Genomic DNA, 19,216 nt, shown 5'->3' on the forward strand with positions numbered 1-19,216 from the left:
AACTGGAAGATGTTCCCTGATAGACAAGGCACTGGAAAAGGTCACTTGCTCCTAGACTGCATAGCAGATGGTGATCTGGAAGCTCTGGGAGCAGTTCAAGGGAGTCACTAGGGCCAGGACAGGTGGCCATGGAATGCAGAATGATGTACAGTGAAAATAAATTGTGCTGTTCATGCCAATGTAGTTAAAGCTACTGTAATCAGTACCAGATGGTGAGGAAAAGGAGAGTCAAGAACAGGGAGGCACATGAGGTCTTTTGCTGCAGGGACACAGACAGTACACATATTGGAGATAAGTACTCCTCAGATAACACAAGTGGCACTGAAACCAATAGTACCAGTGCTGTAGATATCGCTGACAGAGAAGGTGAAACCACCAGTCTCGATGGCCCCGCTGGAGCCGGACTTGATGGTGCTGCCTCAGACAGTACTGGTGAATGTTGGTGTTTACGGCCAGACCTTGACTCCCATACTGGAGGAATTTTTAGCAGATCTGTCCCACTTTTGGGATGAAGAATGCAACCTGGACTGTGTCCACCTCAGAAAATGAAGACTGTTTTGAAGGCTTCGAGAAGGCCCCAGGAGCAGAACATCATTTTTCTCCTGATTTTGGCTTTGAGACTGAAGCAGCCAGAAAGGCACTAAAGAACTCTCCGTCTTCTCATGGCTGCGGTCAGGCGCTGAAGGAGGACACTTTTCAAATAAATGTCCCTTAAGACAGAAGTCCCTTTGCTTCTTTGTCCCCACAGGAAAGGAGGTATAAACGGAACATCTGTCCTTAACATGTCCCTGGCCTAAACGAATTAGGCAACTTGTGTGGCTATCATTTACAGGGATCATGGCCCTGCAAGTAACACAGTTTAAACCCTAGGGATCTCTGCATGATGAAAGACACCCAGCACCAATGAATAAGTTACTAAACTACTCTCATAACTAATCCTATGCTCTAATAGTAACTAATGCTAAAATCTCTAAAAACTATGTACACAAAGGTTTTTTTTAGTAAAGTTAGTTGAACAAACTGAAGCTTAAGAGCAATGGGAAGCTCCAACTCTTGCCGTGAGTGGTAAGAAAGAACTGAGGCAGAGGTAGTGGTCATGCCCCTTTTGCCCTCAGCTCTGTGTGCAAGGAGGTGTGCATACACTACCTAGCACTGCCAGCAAGAGTCTCAGACTCAAATGCATTGGGCACAAATGGACCTACAATGGACTGTATACATGCACAATCACTCAAAGGACAACAATCACAATCGTTAAAGAGCCTGTGGTGCTGGGAAGGCAGGGAAGTTCGGTGTAAGCTTAAACAAAGGGGTAGAGCACTAAGCATTCAGATCTGTTAGTGAGGATATGTCCAGCCCCAGATGCTGCTTTTCGGAAAGTTGAAAAAAACTTACATATGCGCGTTGCAAAAGTGGGGGATCAATATGGACAACACTTGGAGGAGGAGAATATGTATATTCACCCTGTTTGTCTAATACACTGTTTTCAAGGGATCTCAGAAGAGTGACTTGCAAAAACAAGGCTCATATCACTGTGAAGCACAGCTGCCAAGTTTTGTGCAGATACTGTTTGCAAAGTTAGTGAGCTAATTTGCATATAATCATAAACTTGAGCTTGTGGTCAACACACGCTGCCCCAAGCAATGGTAGAGGTAGGACATTGAGCTACGCAAAACCTGGCAGCTTTGGCTGGCATAGGTGAGTGCTGGGGTTTCTAAGAAGTAGGGGGCTGCAGGGTATTGGGGCACAGAAGGCTGCTGTTCAGGAAGTGGGGCAAACTCGGTGCAGTTGGCTGCAGGAACACAGGAGGGAGAAGGAAGTTAGAGGGAGCCTTGTGGCCTCTCTGCGGGGATGAGAACCACCACCCATCCTGGGAACTCCTTCCTGACTGAAATCCAGCAAGGTGAGGAAGGAGAGAAAAGATGCCTGCCTGGCTGACTACTCAACATTGCAGCAATGGCCCTGGGGACCAAAAGGCAGAGTTTCTGCAGCTCAACCAGACTGAGCTGTGACTATCACGCGATGTGTGTGACACCTGGGAGCCCTGATGAGGTGACTGAAGGATAGAGCGGCAGTTTTAACTGAATTTCCCATGTTTGGAAATAAGGTTGACCTTTAATAGTGCTTATATGTATTTGCTGCTTATATGAAAAACTTAAATTAGAGGTCTGTTTCTTTTTTGGCTGTATATAAATATCAGTTAGCTTTACTTACATATGTGCTTCTAACTTCTGCTTCAGCTTGCTGGACTATAAAGGTAAGAGAATTAAAAACGAATTTAGACATTGTCCAGAAAATTAAAAATATAACTCTCTGTGCATAAACAAATGGGAGCTCCAACTTTTACAAACAGGTTTTTTAAAAAGTTTCACTTTTCAGATACACTTCTGAATTGTTCAGTAAAATACACATGGTAAAAGTAATAGTCTCTGCGCATTTAGATAATTTTATTCATATTCTTTGTATCACTCTGACATTCTGGATTTTATAGTATACTTCTTGCTATAGAATCATTTGGCAGCAAAAGTGGAAAGGCTGAGACAATTCAAAGAAGGAAGCAGAAAGAAGGAAACAAGAAAACATGATTACAAAAGCAGACTCCAAATATTTTTCATTCGTTAACTTTACGTCTCAATTTAGACCATTAGAACATTTAGAAATTTAAAATAGGTTTATTTTAAAATACACAGTACGTATTGTAATATTTTCCTACATTTGAAATAATTCCCTCTGAAATTGTTAGAACAAAAATAAAAAAAATTGAAAAAAACTAACCTGCTCCCCCTACCAAAAAAACAGTGCAAATGAAGCCAATTCATAAGATTTCCATCTAAATTTTGAGTGCCTCTCTTTTTATGAGAACATTAATAACTTTGGCCTTCACTGTTTACTAGGAAGAATTGTAGCCTCAACTGCCATGACTTTCAGCTTCAAAATAGCAAGGCTAATGTGATTAACTTAAGAAAAAAAAAAACAGTAGTCAATTATATAATTTGCCAGGGTGATTTATAGGCAGTATCAGTCTTCCCAGATTCTGCAACTAATAGGATCTGGGGACAGAACTACTTGCCACTTCCACAGAAAGAAAATCTTCCCAATCCCAAAGGGAATTAAAATCCGGAGGTAATTCCGTGAGTACAAATTCAGAATCTGAAATCACATTATGAGGTTTATTCTGGTATAGGGAATTCCTTAGAATGATTAAAGCCTGTCACTCAAACACAAAATAAAAAATGTAAAAACTACACACCCCACAATTGCTGTGCTTTTTGTCATAATTTTCACTAGTTTTTCAAGACTTATTGATCCTAACCTGAATTTACCACTCCTGAAAACAAGGATTCAAGTAAATAAAACATAAACGTTTAAAAAATTGTAATCTTAAATAATTACAATTATATCACACAAACACGTTGTTGAAGGAGATTGGCAGACAGAAGACATTATAAAACACGTCTTACAGTGAAAAACTCTAAGGAGGTCAATCTGTTTTGTGATCAAATCTTCCTGCAACCTTCTCTTTGTTCAGACAGTCTACCAAAACCAACATAGCAAACATAAGTTTTATAATAAAAAGATCTTCAGCCTAGCAGACAAAAGGTATAACAAGATCCAATGGCTTGAAGCTGATGCTAGACAAACTCAGACTAGAAATAAGGCACAATTTTTAACTGTGAGGGTAATTAACCATTGGAACAACTTACCAAGGGTCATGGTAGGCTGAGAGTCTGTCATGGATTCCGGCTCGGGCAGCCCTTGGGCCAGCAGCAGCAGTTTGGGTGTGTGAGAGGGGGTTCAAGCTAGGGGCAGTGGGGCGCTTACCTTGGGGTGGGGGGCTTCCACTGGCATGGCACTGCAGCTCCCAAGCGGTGGAGGGGCTGTGGAGGGCTCCGCGCAGCATGCTGCCTGCAGGCCCCACCCCTGCAGTGCCCATTGGCTGCGGTTCCCGGCCAATGGGAGCTGCGGCAGCTGATGCTTGTCCCCCTCCCCTGCCTAGAAGCTGCAGGGACACTGATCCAGTTAGGGAGCCCCTGTCAGTTCCTCCCCCACAGCACCATCTCCCCGCACCAGTGGGGGTCCTGGGTCACCTGCCCCAGCACCCGGGGTGCCCCTGGACCACTTCCGCCCCCAGACTGCTCACAGTCCCCGCCCAAGTTTAAGTCACAGGTATTTTTAGTAAAAGTCATGGACCCCAGGTCACGGGCCGTGAATTTTTGTTGACTGCCCGTGACCTGTCCATGACTTTTACTACAAATATCCGTAACTAAAACATAGCCTTAGTCACGGTGGATTCTCCATCACCGGAAATTAAATCGAGATTGGATTTTTTTCTAAAAGACACGCTCTATTTCAAGCGGGAATTAATTCATATAAAGTTCTATGGCCTGTGTTAAACAGGAAGTCAGACTACAATGGTCCTTTCTTTCCTTATGAATTAGCCCTCAGGGCACATCCCTCTCATAAGAGGGAGACCCCTAAGGATCCATCATGGCAGGAGCAGAATGGCAGGCAGTACAGCTACTATCCCTGTGGTCACATTGTGAGAGTTAACTTGCAACACTTTGCTATCTGAGCGAGAAAAAGTTACTCAGAAGAGTAAGACTGGCTCCCACAGCTCTTCTGCTTTTCAACCTATGGAGCAAGAATTCCAAAGGGTCTTCAGCAGAGTTGGGGAAATGTAGGGAGCACACTACAGACAACGCTTCCTTCTTCTGCATTCTGATACTTGGATTCTGGCTCTATTCTCTTCTCACAGAGTGGAGGGAAGCATTTAAGTGTTAGGGTTAGAGAAGTTGCATTTCATTTTTAAGTTGCTTAAAAGTTTTTGAGCTGGGACTCTGCTGCTCTGAGAGGACTCATGGCTCCCCAGTTTGGAGAGATTGAGAATTTCCCTGTGTCTGGATGCTGCTGAACTATTCCTGTCAAGTTTGGCTTGCTCTAGACCTTCGACAGACTGATCAGACAGGAGAGTTTTATTCTCCCTGCTGCAAATTACTATCTCTTAGGCTAATAACCCCACCAAGCCACATTCTTGTTGTTGTTATAATAATTATCAGCACCAGCAAGACTGAAAAGGGGACGGGGCACCATTTTTATTACGTTTAAAGAAAGTCTGACACTATCTCACAAGAATTTTGAGACAATTGGTGAGAGGTCTCCACCTTCAAGAAGTTTGAGAACCTCTAGCTTTTACTTACTCCTTCTGTCTTGGATCCTTGCTCCTGCAAAGTCTTCTGTAGATCCTCAATCTGTTGCTGCAGCTCTCCAATACGCTCATTGCTTAGCCTGTTACAAGGTAAAAGAACTCAGTCACTCATCTGTCTTCTAGTAAGCAGGATATGTAGAGTGAAGTTATTCCCCTACACATTTGGGTTATAATTCTTCCGTAGGGTTACACAAAATGCAAGTGTCTGAAGTCAATATATATTTTGTTTGTGTATAAGACCTAATTATAGTTGCTGCAGGCAGGTGCTTGGAACATTTACTGGACACTTAGTAGCCCATAGGCTACAACTTACTTTTTTGGGGGGTGGGGGTGGGGGGGGAAGGGCTGTGTAGGTGGTGGAGGAGAGTGCCTACCTGGAGAGAAGGGAAGTGTCTGCGGTACCTGAGAAAGTGCTGGGATTCCTGCCAGAGTGCTGCCCTTAGACTCTATTTCAGGGCTTCATCTTCAGTATCTGCTTTTGGTTAAAGGAGTCTGACAAATCTGAAGTCCCTCCTCCCAACCCTAACCCCTTCTGGCTGTAGGACAAGGGAAGTTACTTGCTCTTTTGCTACTACCTTGAGCACCCTGTCCCATACCACAAAGCCTCCTGGCTTCAAACAATGGAGAGGGTCTCTACTACTTTCTCTCTCCCATCTCATTCTGGCTGTTACATAGGGTGTCTACTAATCTAGCCCCTCACAGCCGCTACTGCCTCCAATGCTGGTCTGTATTTGGAGCTTAATCAAAGCAGCAGCAGTGAACTGGACATGCTTCTTGTCCAGGTAACTGGTGCCCTCCGCGTTCTGAACAACAAGAATGAAAACTAATGAGATTGATGATCTTTAAAAACATAAGGGCTAGTATTTTTTTTTTTATGAAGACTTAGGGCAAGGCTACACTTGCAGATGTAGAGCGCTGTGAGTTAAACCCGCCTTCGTAGAGTGCAGTAGGGAAAGCACTGCAGTCTGTCCACACTGACAGCTGACAGCGCACTGGCGTAGCCACATTTGTGGCACTTGCAGCGGCATTGGGAGTGGTGCATTATGGGCAGCTATCCCAGCATGCAAGTGACTGCAACGTGCTTTTCAAATGGGGGTGGGGTGGAGTGTGACAGGGAGTGTGTTGTGTGTATGGGGGGGGAAGGGAGTGGGTTTTTGGGATGCTGACAGTGTGGCAGCATGCTGTCTTGTAAGGTCAGACACCCCCCCAACTCACTCAAAGCAAACAGTAAAAACTTTTGCTTTTTCTTGGCGCTGATAAGCAGTTGGCTTCTCTGAAATGGAGCTTTCAACAGGCATTTCCGCATTTCTGCAGCCCATTTCACAATGACAAGAGTGGTCACTTGACTTAAGGGGATTACGGGACGTTTCCGGAGGTCAATCAGAGCGCAGTAATGCAACACCTCGTCCACACTGGCGCCGCGGCGCTCCAGTGGGGCGCAGCAAATGTTATTCCACTCGCCGAGGTGGAGTACCAGCAGCACTGTAGCCGTGGAGTCAGATCGCTCTACGTGCCTTGGCAGTGTGGACGGGGATTGAGCTAGGGTGCTCGGGGCTGCATTATTGCGCTGTAACTCGCAAGTGTAGCCAAGCCCTTAGACTTCAGATGTTGATGGCACTGGTCTCCCAGCTGAGCACGGAAAGCTTCCTACTTGGAAGTGGTGGGTAGAAGATTGCATTTTTTCCTTCCTGCTGCAGATGATTTATCTGATACTAAAATATTAAGTATTTGGATACTTTATTGGGGAATCTGGTAAGATTGTATGAGCTGATGTATTTTGTTTTGAAGAAACCTTAGCTTTTGGGCTGAGATAATGCAAATAAAAAGTTTTAATCCTATTTAAAAAAAAACACCTTTGCATATGTACTGGAATGAAGAAAGGGGATAAGACTGGAACATTTTTAAGTGGCCTATATGTAGTCTCCTGTTTGGAGATATCACAAGCATATTCTTAGGTTTTCCGCAAAAGTCTTTGCAGTACACTTAAAATTTTTAGCAATTTAAACTATTCCTAAATTGTTATAGCCTAAGATGAACTGCATTCAGCATTCCTTAACCAGTGGAGAAATTCACCCAGTGTCACAACTCTGGCTCCCCAGCCCAAAGGTCTACATTTTGAGCAATGTAAAACTATAGTGACCGACTTTCTTCACCCACTCTAGGACTATCAAGAATCACCCAGAGATGAGTCCTAAAGAATATCCTCATCAAAGCATGGAGCAGCCACATCTGGCCTGCTGATGTCTTTTCTGCAGGTTTACACTTCCTATGTTCTTTGCAGCTTCCTTTCCCCTTCCTCTTTGTCATGACTGCATCAATGCTTCCATTAGCCAAAGGACAAAACAAGTGGTTACCTTCAACTAGTGTTGGATCAGCAAGGCAAGTCACACTGCCTCCCTTCTAAGGTTGCAGCCCTGAGATTATTCTCTGCAGTGCGATTAGCTGCTGTTTTCTCTGACTGGTGCCTACTCCAAACTGTTCTCAGATTTTTAAAAGAAGATTAAAAAAAAAGAAAGCAAATCACCTTTTTTCTGTTTCTAGTTCATTCATCATCCGATGCTTTTGCTCTAGTTGTTCCTGGAGTTCTACAATACGTTCATTTTCTGAACCCTCTTGTTGCAAGAGAAGCATCTTGTTTTCATGCTGCAGTCGAATAAACATTTCTCTATGGGTCAAAAACAAGAAGTCTCCATTCTGTGAAGAGTTTATATAAATAATTCTTGACTATCTAAAAAGAAAGTAATTTTGCAGAAGAGGTGGCATTCCAGTTCACTAAAATGCCAGTGTACTGAATGTTCTTCAGTAAAAACAAGTGGCATAGTTTTCTGTTAGTTTCAGTAGAATACAGAAAGCAGTAGATTTCCTCACAAAGAGAATACACACCAAACCAAATATGCTTATTTTAATTGAAGATAATTGACATAAAACTAACAAAAATCAATTTATTTGGATGTGATTAATATACTTTTGTTAAAAGAACATTATTAATATTGCAAAATCAAGCATTCAAAAGTTAGGAAAATGTCAGAATTAAGATTGCCTGTGAAACCTTAATTTAGCCCCCTAATGTATATCCATTATAATGCAGTCTACTTAGACGATCACATACTATTTATTGGCACCCTGACAGCAGGATTGTCTGGCTATGTAGACTCCCTCCTCAGGCCCTACGCTACCAGCACTCCCAGCTACCTTCGAGACACCACTGACTTCCTGAGGAAACTTCAATCCATCGGTGATCTTCCTGATAACACCATCCTGGCCACTATGGATGTAGAAGCCCTCTACACCAACATTCCACACAAAGATGGACTACAAGCCGTCAAGAACACTATCCCCGATAATGTCACGGCTAACCTGGTAGCTGAACTTTGTGACTTTGTCCTTACCCATAACTACTTCACATTTGGGGACAATGTATACCTTCAGATCAGCGGCACTGCTATGGGTACCCGCATGGCCCCACAGTATGCCAACATTTTTATGGCCGATTTAGAACAACGCTTCCTCAGCTCTCGTCCCCTAAAGCCCCTACTCTACTTGCGCTATATTGATGACATCTTCATCATCTGGACCCATGGAAAAGAAGCCCTTGAGGAATTCCACCATGATTTCAACAATTTCCATCCCACCACCAACCTCAGCCTGGTCCAGTCCACACAAGAGATCCACTTCCTGGACACTACAGTGCTAATAAACAATGGTCACATAAACACCACCCTATACCGGAAACCTACTGACCGCTATTCTTACCTGCATGCCTCCAGCTTTCACCCTGACCACACCACACGATCCATCGTCTACAGCCAAGCTCTGCGATACAACCGCATTTGCTCCAACCCCTCAGACAGAGACAAACACCTACAAGATCTCTGTCAAGCTTTCTTACAACTACAATACCCACCTGCAGAAGTAAAGAAACAGATTGATAGAGCCAGAAGAGTTCCCAGAAGTTACCTACTACAGGACAGGCCTAACAAAGAAAATAACAGAACGCCACTAGCCGTCACCTTCAGCCCCCAACTAAAACCCCTCCAACGCATTATTAAGGATCTACAACCTATCCTAAAGGATGACCCAACACTCTCACAAATCTTGGGAGACAGGCCAGTCCTTGCCTACAGACAGCCCCGCAACCTGAAGCAAATACTCACCAACAACCACATACCACACAACAGAACCACTAACCCAGGAACTTATCCTTGCAACAAAGCCCGTTGCCAATTGTGCCCACATATCTATTCAGGGGACACCATCACAGGGCCTAATAACATCAGCCACACTATCAGAGGCTCGTTCACCTGCACATCCACCAATGTGATATATGCCATCATGTGCCAGCAATGCCCCTCTGCCATATACATTGGTCAAACTGGACAGTCTCTACGTAAAAGAATAAATGGACACAAATCAGATGTCAAGAATTATAACATTCATAAACCAGTCGGAGAACACTTCAATCTCTCTGGTCACGCAATCACAGACATGAAGGTCGCTATCTTAAAACAAAAAAACTTCAAATCCAGACTCCAGCGAGAAACTGCTGAATTGGAATTCATTTGCAAATTGGATACTATTAATTTAGGCTTAAATAGAGACTGGGAGTGGCTAAGTCATTATGCAAGGTAGCCTGTTTCCTCTTGTTTTTTCCTACCCCCTCCCCCAGATGTTCTGGTTTAACTTGGATTTAAACTTGAAGAGTGGTCAGTTTGGATGAGCTATTACCAGCAGGAGAGTGAGTTTGTGTGTGTATGGGGGTGGGGGGGATGTGAGAAAACCTGGATTTGTGCAGGAAATAGCCCAACTTGATTGTCATGCACATTGTGTAAAGAGTTGTCACTTTGGATGGGCTATCACCAGCAGGAGAGTGAATTTGTGGGGGGGGGTGGAGGGTGAGAAAACCTGGATTTGTGCTGGAAATGGCCCACCTGATGATCACTTTAGATAAGCTATTACCAGCAGGACAGTGGGGTGGGAGGAGGTATTGTTTCATATTCTCTGTGTATATATAAAGCCTGCTGCAGTTTCCACGATATGCATCTGAGGAAGTGAGCTGTAGCTCACGAAAGCTTATGCTCTAATAAATTGGTTAGTCTCTAAGGTGCCACAAGTACTCCTTTTCTATTTATACCCTGTATCATTCTGTTTGTAAAAACAACAGCAGAAATTTCATCAGGTGGTGTCATACTGACACCTTCATAGATCATCAGCAAAGTTGGAACTTCTGCAACACTCACACCTCTTCCACTTGAGCTAACAGAGTAACTGATAGGAATACTCATCCCTTACGTGGGCTGGAGGGGGATGAGACATTCTTTGTCAGAGAGTTTCTCAGCTATTTGCTGATAGCAAAGGTATGATAATTCTCAGGAATCTTGAGTTTCATTCCAGGCTTGGAAGGGAGTGTTCTCTAGTGGGAAGACTTCTGCCAGTTTCCCCAAAACTTGACCCCTTCTGCTACACCCCTTCTAAACTGTCCCAGTCCTGTCTCTTCCCCACCCTTGCCTTCTTATCCCAGTAGAAAACACATTTACTGTAGATTTAGTAAGACATATAACACCACATTATTCAGGGCTGAACCTGCATTTTGCAAGTCTTCTGTGATTGCCTATCCTCGATTCTGCCAGACTTTCCATATAACCATAGCAAGTTCTCAACCACTCCGCTTCAGTTTCCTCATCTACAAAATGAGGATACCTTCCTACCTTATACAGCGTGTTGCAAGGTTTAATTTAATGTCTATAAAGCATTTTACTAGTGGCTTCCCTATAAGAACATCAAACTTCTAGGTTTTTTTTAATTGAAAAGTAGTAAATTGCCCAACAAGCTGTTTGAGACACTGAACTTTAGCAAGGGAAGGGTATTGCTCAAGGTGAGCTCTTTCCTTACCTGTATTCCACTGGTAGAATTTCAGCAGCAAGATTCTCATGACTTTTTACAGCAGATGCATCTGAAAAGGCACGAAAATTTGACAAATTCACTTCCAGATAACATACCAATCTATTTTAAAAAAACATCAAGAAAGTACCTGCTTGATTCAGGTGATCCTGTTGCATCTGAGAACACCGGAGCTCTTCATTAGTTTCTTTCAGAGCATCCCGCTGCACTATAAGTCTCTAAGAAAAGGTCAAAGCATATTTAAGGTAGAAATAAGACGAAATTGTTTCATGTTGGCACATTCCATCAGGAATGAAAGATCCATCATTTATAACACTATTTTCAGGACATGAGTTAAATGCTGAAGGCTTTTGATAATGTTTATACCAAATGCTGACCTATCAATTTCCAAGTTACAAAGACCAGTATACTAAAGTGACTATATACATAATTTCTAATGCTAAATCTCATCCCTATGGCAGCACTACTGATGCCTAAGAGCACCTGAGAAATTATTCTCAAGATGACCACAGTGAAAAATTCTGGCCAGGCCAGCACACAAAAAGTCTGAGAGACTTTCTAGTGAATTTGAGTAAATACTCATGCATAAGACTTACCTCTTTTTCTTTGAATAAAGATTCATGCTTTTCTTCAAGTCGCTTCAATTCAAATGCTAACGTATCAGCTCTTTTGGACTCCTCAGAAAGTCTGTTATGAAGCTCTTGGACCTTGAATGATAATGACATAGGTGTTATATTTAGTGTATGTTCTAAGATGTTATTAATATAATTTTTTTAAACTCTGGCACTTATGGGTGGGGAAAAAGAGCTGGATTAAGAAGAGGAAGATCATGTTCAAGCAGTTCATTAGTCACAGGGTCTCAGAAACCTAATAAAGTAGGTTTCTATGGTTGTTGTAATCTAATCAGAACTAAAATGTCTATGTCTCTGCTGAATACAACCAACACACATGGTTCATCTTGGCCAGCAGCCTTTTTCCCCCTAAATAAAAGGCATATAGGAATTCTGATGACTAGCTTGGAACTTTCAGAAGCAAATTGTTGTGCACTTCCGAAAATGAAAACAAGATATTTTAAAAAAGGATTTTTAAAATCAGTAAGACAGTATGTCATACCTAGAAGATGTCAGCTACACATTAAACAAAACAGGACACCTGATCACCACTGCACTCATTGAACTGATGAGTTGCACACTGTGCCGTGAACTGCAGGTCAAGAAATGACCTCAGGTAAGCCAGCTGGTGAGAGTTTGGAAGGGAAAAGGGGAGACAGAGTATATTGCAGAGCTGAAAGTTTCCTTATGAACAGTCTTGACACCAGCCCCAACAATCGTTAGATCAAGCAGCTCAATTTTTTTCAGTCAACTGTAATTATTTTTAATAAAAATACACCTGAGAATAGTTAAGATGTTGAATACAGTTGTTGCCTTACCTGTCTTTTGTATGTTTCCAGCTGAGCACGTGCTGCATTTGCCTTCTTTAGCTCTTCCTCTAGGCTGACTGTATTATGCATATACATCATGTTGGTGTCTTGCAGAGACTTTACCTGTCGGCGGAAGTCATTCAAGTCCTCCAGTTTTTTACGATACACTTCAACTGTTGACTCCAGTTTACTTGCCTTATCTGCAAAAGTTCTACAAGAATAAATATGAATTATGGAAACAGTAAGATGTATTTTTCACACAAACAAACTGCAACCAAGCAAATCAGTAAGTTCTGCTCTCATCTGCAAGCATGGCTCCAATTAGCTTAGACAGGGAGATGCATGCATATATCCAAGGTTAGAGTTACGTCCTCTGTGTAAAACTAATGCATTATTTTAATTCTTTTAAGCTGTAGGGTTCATATAGACTCAAACACAAAGTTTAGTTTTAAAAGTAGTCATTGTGGAGATGCAGGCCCACAAAACCATGTGTTGACATATGCCTTGTAGACGGAGACAGTATATTAAATGGCCCCACAGATTCATGATGGTGTTGGAGTTAATACAAGTGAACTATGCTCTAGGCTACAGATTGATCTTGCAGCTGAATAAGCCTGCAAAATACTGGTGCCTCTATCTAGCAGAAATAGGTACAAAGCTACAGTACATTACTACTACAGATATGTTTTGGAGATCATTATCCTATGGGTATCTTTGCCAGGAGGCATGAACAAGGAAGACAAATTGATCAGTTCCTTTTAAAAAGGTATATAAGACAGAAAGTGTTCTGTCCAAATAATATCAAGGTATTTTAATACAGAAATGGATCTTCGTTTTACTGGCACAAAAGAATTAACAAACCTTTAAACTAAATATTGAGTCACTTTACTGTCTGGCATCTTACAAAATTAAAAATTAGCATAGGAGTAATTCCAAAATCCAATCTCTTATACTTAACCTGATGCTCTTCTGTGAACCTTGATATAGTGTAAAATTGGAATATATTTTATTCTATATTAAATTATCTGCTATAACAATAAAAGAGTGACTTTACATGGTTATATTTCTAGAAATATGATAGCACCATATTTACTTTCTGTACTTTTTAGTAACCAGTTTAGTTTACATATGTGGAACTCAACGCAACACGATGAGTTCTCATCATGCTTGTTGTGTTTTGTCCCTACTGAGTCTTGTAATCCTGAAAATACAATCTAACTAAAATACAGATGCAGATAGTTAAGTTTCATTTTCACTTGGTTTGAGACTTATATTTGGGCAATTAATTTTTTTCTGTATCAGAAAAGGCGGGCCTTTGCCAATAAAAATATCCTGTTGGTAATAAAATCCATTATGATTAGAACATTCTCATTTCCTAGGGTATTTTATGTTTTCTACATCAGGAGGAGAAAGGCTGTATCTTTTAGTCCTGCTTCATGTGGGAGTCTTTTGCAAAATAATGTCGATATGCAGAGTACTTATTGTGCTCATAAACTTACATTTCACCTTCCAATTTTATTTTTCACTCTGGTCCTTTTTTCCATTTAGTTTTAAGTTTGCCTGTGGTAAGACATAAGCTGTGTAATTTTATACAGAAATGTCTATCTTTAAATATGGAGCCTTGGCATTCTCTTTCGGAACCTTCAGTCTGAATGGTAGCTATGTCCACTACATACCTAAGAACGTCAATTTCATCTTTTAGGGCCCTGGATTCTTCTGCCAAACAGGTCAACTCATCATTTCTATGTTGCAGCTCAATCAGTTGTTTCTCCAGATCTTCACAGTGAACACGATAATCATCCTTTGCAGCTTCAAGCCTTTTGTAAACAAGAAGCTGTTAAGAAAATATATTTTCCTATCTTTTGTTCATGTAACTAATATGATCCACTTTCTATTGAAACAGTAAAAAATATTCAAAATACATAAGCTTAGCAGACACAGAATAAAAAAAGGTAGTTAAAGCCTGGAAAAAACAACTAACGAAAGTATTGTCACTAGGGCTATTTACTACAAACACACCATATCATCTGAACAGATCTGTTAGTTTACTGTGTTAATATTTTACTCAAAGGAGTTTCTGGTTCATTTATAACTGCCGTAAAAGAAAGTGTGAATCACTTAGACCCAGACAATGTTGGGGTTTTATTAGTACAAATCACCACATGAAACATTTGGTTTCATGTTCTTATCCTTGGTCCTGCCTTTCTCCCTCCCATTAGAGCCCACAATATTTTAGAAAATCGTGGAAGGAAAAGCATTAATGGTCTCAATGATCATCCAAAATGGAAGTAGTTTAGGGGAAACACTAAACTGTACCTTTAAAAATATAGTTTATATTAATTCAATGAAAGAGAGAAGCTTTTAGAATAGTGAATAGAAAAGTGAACTGAGAAGGAAAATCCTGCGTATTTAGAAGAAACTCCCGTCACATACGACAACAACATTTTGAGAGAGGATTAAATAAAGCTGCAAGTTATTTCGTACCTGAAGTTTTCTTCCTGCAGTTGTTCTAGCTGCAGCTGTGCATGGAAATACTTTTTTGCAACAACAGTATTTGGATCATCAAGAGAGCCATCTAACTGGTCTAATCGATCATTCATGACCTCGTTTTCAGACATCAAACTGTTTTTTTCATCTTGAAGGGCAGCCACCTAGTGCACATAACACAACATCAAGTTTATAGGTCCCATCCAATTGCCAAGAAGAACCCAAAATAATAGATTATAAGATGCCACCAAATAATTTGTTACATAGAAGTTAAACATTTGAAAAATTTAGAAAGTGATTTATAAATACCCTTAAGCACCTAGCTGCTTTAGCGTAAGAAAGTTGTCAAGCAAGGAAGTGTGTCTTTTTTGTTTTGTTTTATAAATGAAAACTATAAATACGGGGGGCTACGGATATGTTCAGATTTTATGAAAACAAAAGGAAACAAATATGATTAATTCAAAAAAACAATGCCTATAGAAACTGAACAGAAACAATAATAGTAGGATGAAGAGTATTTCCAATTTGGCTTGTGTACTAACAATAAAAAGCAGAATGGGACTGGCTAGCACACTAACACTGCACTGCTGTGCATTCAGTCATGGATGGTTGTGCAAAAAGCAGGTCCAAGAGCCATAAGCTAATAAGCAGACACACAAAAAATCCTAGACAGCATCATAGAGGGCATGCATTTTTGCAGTGACGGAACTGGTTTGATTTTGAAAGTGTTCACAGCTAAGCAAACGGGAACACAACATTACACTAAGTTTGTAAGTATATTAAAACAGCCATAAAATGGGCAAGGATTAAATGACGGAACCCTTAAGCTCTTTCTAGTGAAAGATGGTGTGTTAATTTTAATACTTCATCAAACATCAGAGCATATAGCATGTGTTAGTTAACTGGCACTTAAACAGTAGAATGTGCTCTTTGGGTTATGTTTTCCTGAATCATAAAGGAAACCTACCTTTCTTATATTCTTGGAAAATATCAAGGAAGACTGAGACCTTACAAGTGAATTTATTAAGAATTAGTTTAAATGAGAAAGGTCAGCCATTATCATGACTTTCAATACATATGCAGCATACCATGGTGGCAATATTTAATAAGATATAAAGTTAGCATAATAATCTGATGCAATATTAAAATATTTTTTATTTATCCATGATTATATCACAATTTAAGTGTTTATAATTAAATAGATGTAAAAGAAACCAAAAGCACTCTCCCACCTCTTCACTGAGTACTTACTGGCTTTAAGGTCCTATTCTCTGAATATCTGGTAAGCCAATTTACTGTATATTTGCAGACCTAGAGCAAATCTGTGCCTTAAGAGTCTTTTATTATTCCCTGTACAAGACCTAATCAGTCTTCAGTCATGGAGACAGTACACACTTTTAGAAAGCAGGATGTTTATTAACTGAATGTCTCACTCATTTCCTTCACTCTCATTTCAGGTCCCTCAGAGTCACATTGGCTGTCTCCTACTTCATTTCAACACCATATACATTATGCTGAAACCATGGCGCACCACTGGATGATGAAATGAACAAATACGTATTGTGTAATTTCAAAAATATGGACGCCTATTTTACAAAATATACTTTCCATTAGTACATACTAATATACTTTAGTTACCATATGTACATTCATGCTCAACTATACATACTTTTAACAACTACTCCCGGTCATGACATTCAAAGAGGATAGACCAACCAGATTTGTGTGAACTACCATCAAGTTAACTACTCCAAACAGAAGTCTATAACAGCTGTGTGGTAGTTCTGACTTCTCAAAATGATGCATCATAGGTATCACAGCACAACCAGAAATGGCAATTTGGGACTGAAGCAGAAATGGCTGGCATAAAGTTACAGGCTAAAAATCTTTCCTTAGCTTTGCTATTTGGTAAATTCAGCACAATCATACATTTACAGTGGGTGCAATTACCAGAAATCATTTACCATACCACCTCTGCAAAAGCAAGTTGATCAAGTTTTGACCACTGAGCAAAACACATTTTCAGGGTGAGGCCTCTTATATCAAGTTTCAGAATTACAGACCCCTGAAAGTTTGGTTTTAGAAAGAAAGCTGCAGGTGGAACCTTAAATAACAGAAAGAGAATGGGAACACTATCATGCAGGGGAGAAGGATTACCTCACCTCAGCTCGACTTTACTGATTTGTGAGTTGAAGTTAATACCACCATATAGAAAACTGTTAAAATATGCCCCATATTGAAACTCTACAAACAAGTGAGATAAAAAGTTACTTGATTACAGACTTTCTTCATCTGCTTCCTACTGAAAATGGCTTTATTTCACCTTCAGTGAATGCAATCAGTCCATTATAATGAATTGGTTCTTAATATATTTTTAAAAGGGCTAAAGCTATTGTTAGCTGAAAATAAACTATGGAACATTTTTATAATAATTTTTACTATTCATAGTTACATGATTGCAACGACTGCTTACTAACTGCAAGATATCAAGTTATTATGCCAAGAAATCTTTCCTACTATGGGTTAGCAATATATTTTCCAATAGTCACAGGGGAGTTGAGCATGGATTTACATTAAAGGATAATATTTCCAACAATAGCATATATGAAGCATTTCAGAGTGTGGAAGTTTTGTTTCAGTACAAACTGAAAGAACAAAAAATTTATAGGTGAAATTTAACCTCTAAAGACATTGCATTTTGCAACTGTTTAACAGAGCTTCTATTTCTTGATGTCACATATTTGAAAAAGTGTGTGTCTCCTCACCTGCAGGTCTAGTTCTTGACATCTTTGCTTCAGTTCTTCTTTTTCTGCTAGTGCTTCTTGAAGGTGTTCCAGGGCTCTTTTCATCTTAAGAAAAAAAAGAAAAAAAAAAGATTTAATGCAAGTTAGATGTATGGAAATTAAGATTATTTTATATGCTCCCTGTCTGTACAAGGAGTGACATGTAAGATAGATATGACAGAGAGAGAGAGAGAGAGAGAGAGTAAGGCACATCTATACTGCAAAAACAGACAGAAAAAACTGTAGAACCAGGTTCTGAGATTTGCTGCCACAGAAGTGTTTGTTTTCATTTGCTTGCTTTTTTTTTTTCTTCCAGTGTAGACGTACTCGAAGTGACTTGCTTGCCTAAGGTCAGAGAGAATCTGCAGCAGGGCAGAGAACTGAACCCGAGACTCCAGCATACAAGACAAGCAACCAGGCTACTGACCATCCTTCCTCAGACAGCAACTGGAAGGTCAATGTCATCATAGGGGAAACATCTGAGCTCTTTCTTGGGGAGTGCTTTTAAATTAATGATAATTATAACTTCAAGAACAGAACTCTGGGTTTGGGATCACATACAACTCAAATATTTTCCAGGATCTCTCTGCAGTATCTGTACTCATCTGCACTTTCTAACCTAAATGGAGGTTGATAGCAGCCTTACTCCTTGCTCTTCCTGTCATATCCTCCCGCAGTCTCTACTCAGGCAACAGAGATGATAAGATCAGCCATTTCACGTCTTTTAAAAAAAAGCTAAGTTTATGTGCACTGCTTTACTCAGCCATTCACCTACCTCTTGCACTATGGGAGACAATGAAAGATAAGAGTTAAATTTACTCTAACTTCCTAGGGTAGCAACAGCATGTTGCTCTGCCTTTTGTGAAATACAAGTCTGGGCATTGATTTTGGTAAGCTGGTCTGAAGGAAAAAACCACTGGCTGTATAAAGCAAGAAGCAAGTTAATTTGTATAGATGAAGGACTGAAACGTCTTTCTTTGAAGATGATGGGAGAGGCACCTTTGTGTCTACTCTCTGAATTTTCAAGCATGATGTGAATAAATTATTTTTGAAACTCTTAACATTGCTTTGACTATTATAACGAACATAAAGCAATTACCTGTTGCTCCATTTCACCAGATGTATCATTTGTGACAGAACTCAGTATTTCCTTGCTCATGAGCTAAAAAAAACAAAACAAAAATGCCACATACATTATATCTGTTTGCACTATTTTACTATAGAGCTAGTGGCTTCTGTTATTGAATAAAAACTTGGATTTACCACCTCTCCCCCATTTAACTTCAGTAGTTGTTAGTGGACAGATACAGAAGTTTCCTGCATATCCTTGGGAAACCTTATTGAATTAAGGTTAAGTATCTTTGGGGGTGTCAAAATATAAAGGGAAGGGTAAACACCTTTAAAAGCCCTCCTGGCCAGAGGAAA

The 19,216-nt window shown here is 40.3% G+C and overlaps 1 protein-coding gene and 1 long non-coding RNA gene across 2 annotated transcripts in view; one reads left to right on the forward strand and one right to left on the reverse strand.

Annotated features, from left to right (window-relative positions):
* Positions 1–19,216, reverse strand: part of HOOK1 (hook microtubule tethering protein 1) — a 55,933-nt gene that overhangs the window by 8,797 nt on the left and 27,920 nt on the right. The window contains exons 7-17 of the mRNA XM_084636134.1: positions 18,891–18,953; positions 17,774–17,857; positions 15,006–15,172; positions 14,198–14,338; positions 12,531–12,732; positions 11,698–11,808; positions 11,232–11,319; positions 11,093–11,153; positions 7,728–7,868; positions 5,196–5,283; positions 2,212–2,246 (exon numbers count right to left, since the gene is read on the reverse strand). Coding sequence (XP_084492260.1) covers positions 2,212–2,246; positions 5,196–5,283; positions 7,728–7,868; positions 11,093–11,153; positions 11,232–11,319; positions 11,698–11,808; positions 12,531–12,732; positions 14,198–14,338; positions 15,006–15,172; positions 17,774–17,857; positions 18,891–18,953 — 1,181 coding nt within the window. The remainder of the gene's footprint in view (positions 1–2,211; positions 2,247–5,195; positions 5,284–7,727; positions 7,869–11,092; positions 11,154–11,231; positions 11,320–11,697; positions 11,809–12,530; positions 12,733–14,197; positions 14,339–15,005; positions 15,173–17,773; positions 17,858–18,890; positions 18,954–19,216) is intronic.
* On the forward strand, positions 1,617–18,881 carry LOC311524730. The gene is made up of 4 exons (XR_014712608.1): positions 1,617–1,695; positions 12,636–12,807; positions 16,466–16,572; positions 18,108–18,881. It is a non-coding gene; the product is annotated as an uncharacterized lncRNA (long non-coding RNA).

Source organism: Lepidochelys olivacea (assembly GCF_965140295.1).
Source record: "Lepidochelys olivacea isolate rLepOli2 genome assembly, chromosome: 8".
NCBI classification, from domain to species: domain Eukaryota; kingdom Metazoa; phylum Chordata; order Testudines; family Cheloniidae; genus Lepidochelys; species Lepidochelys olivacea.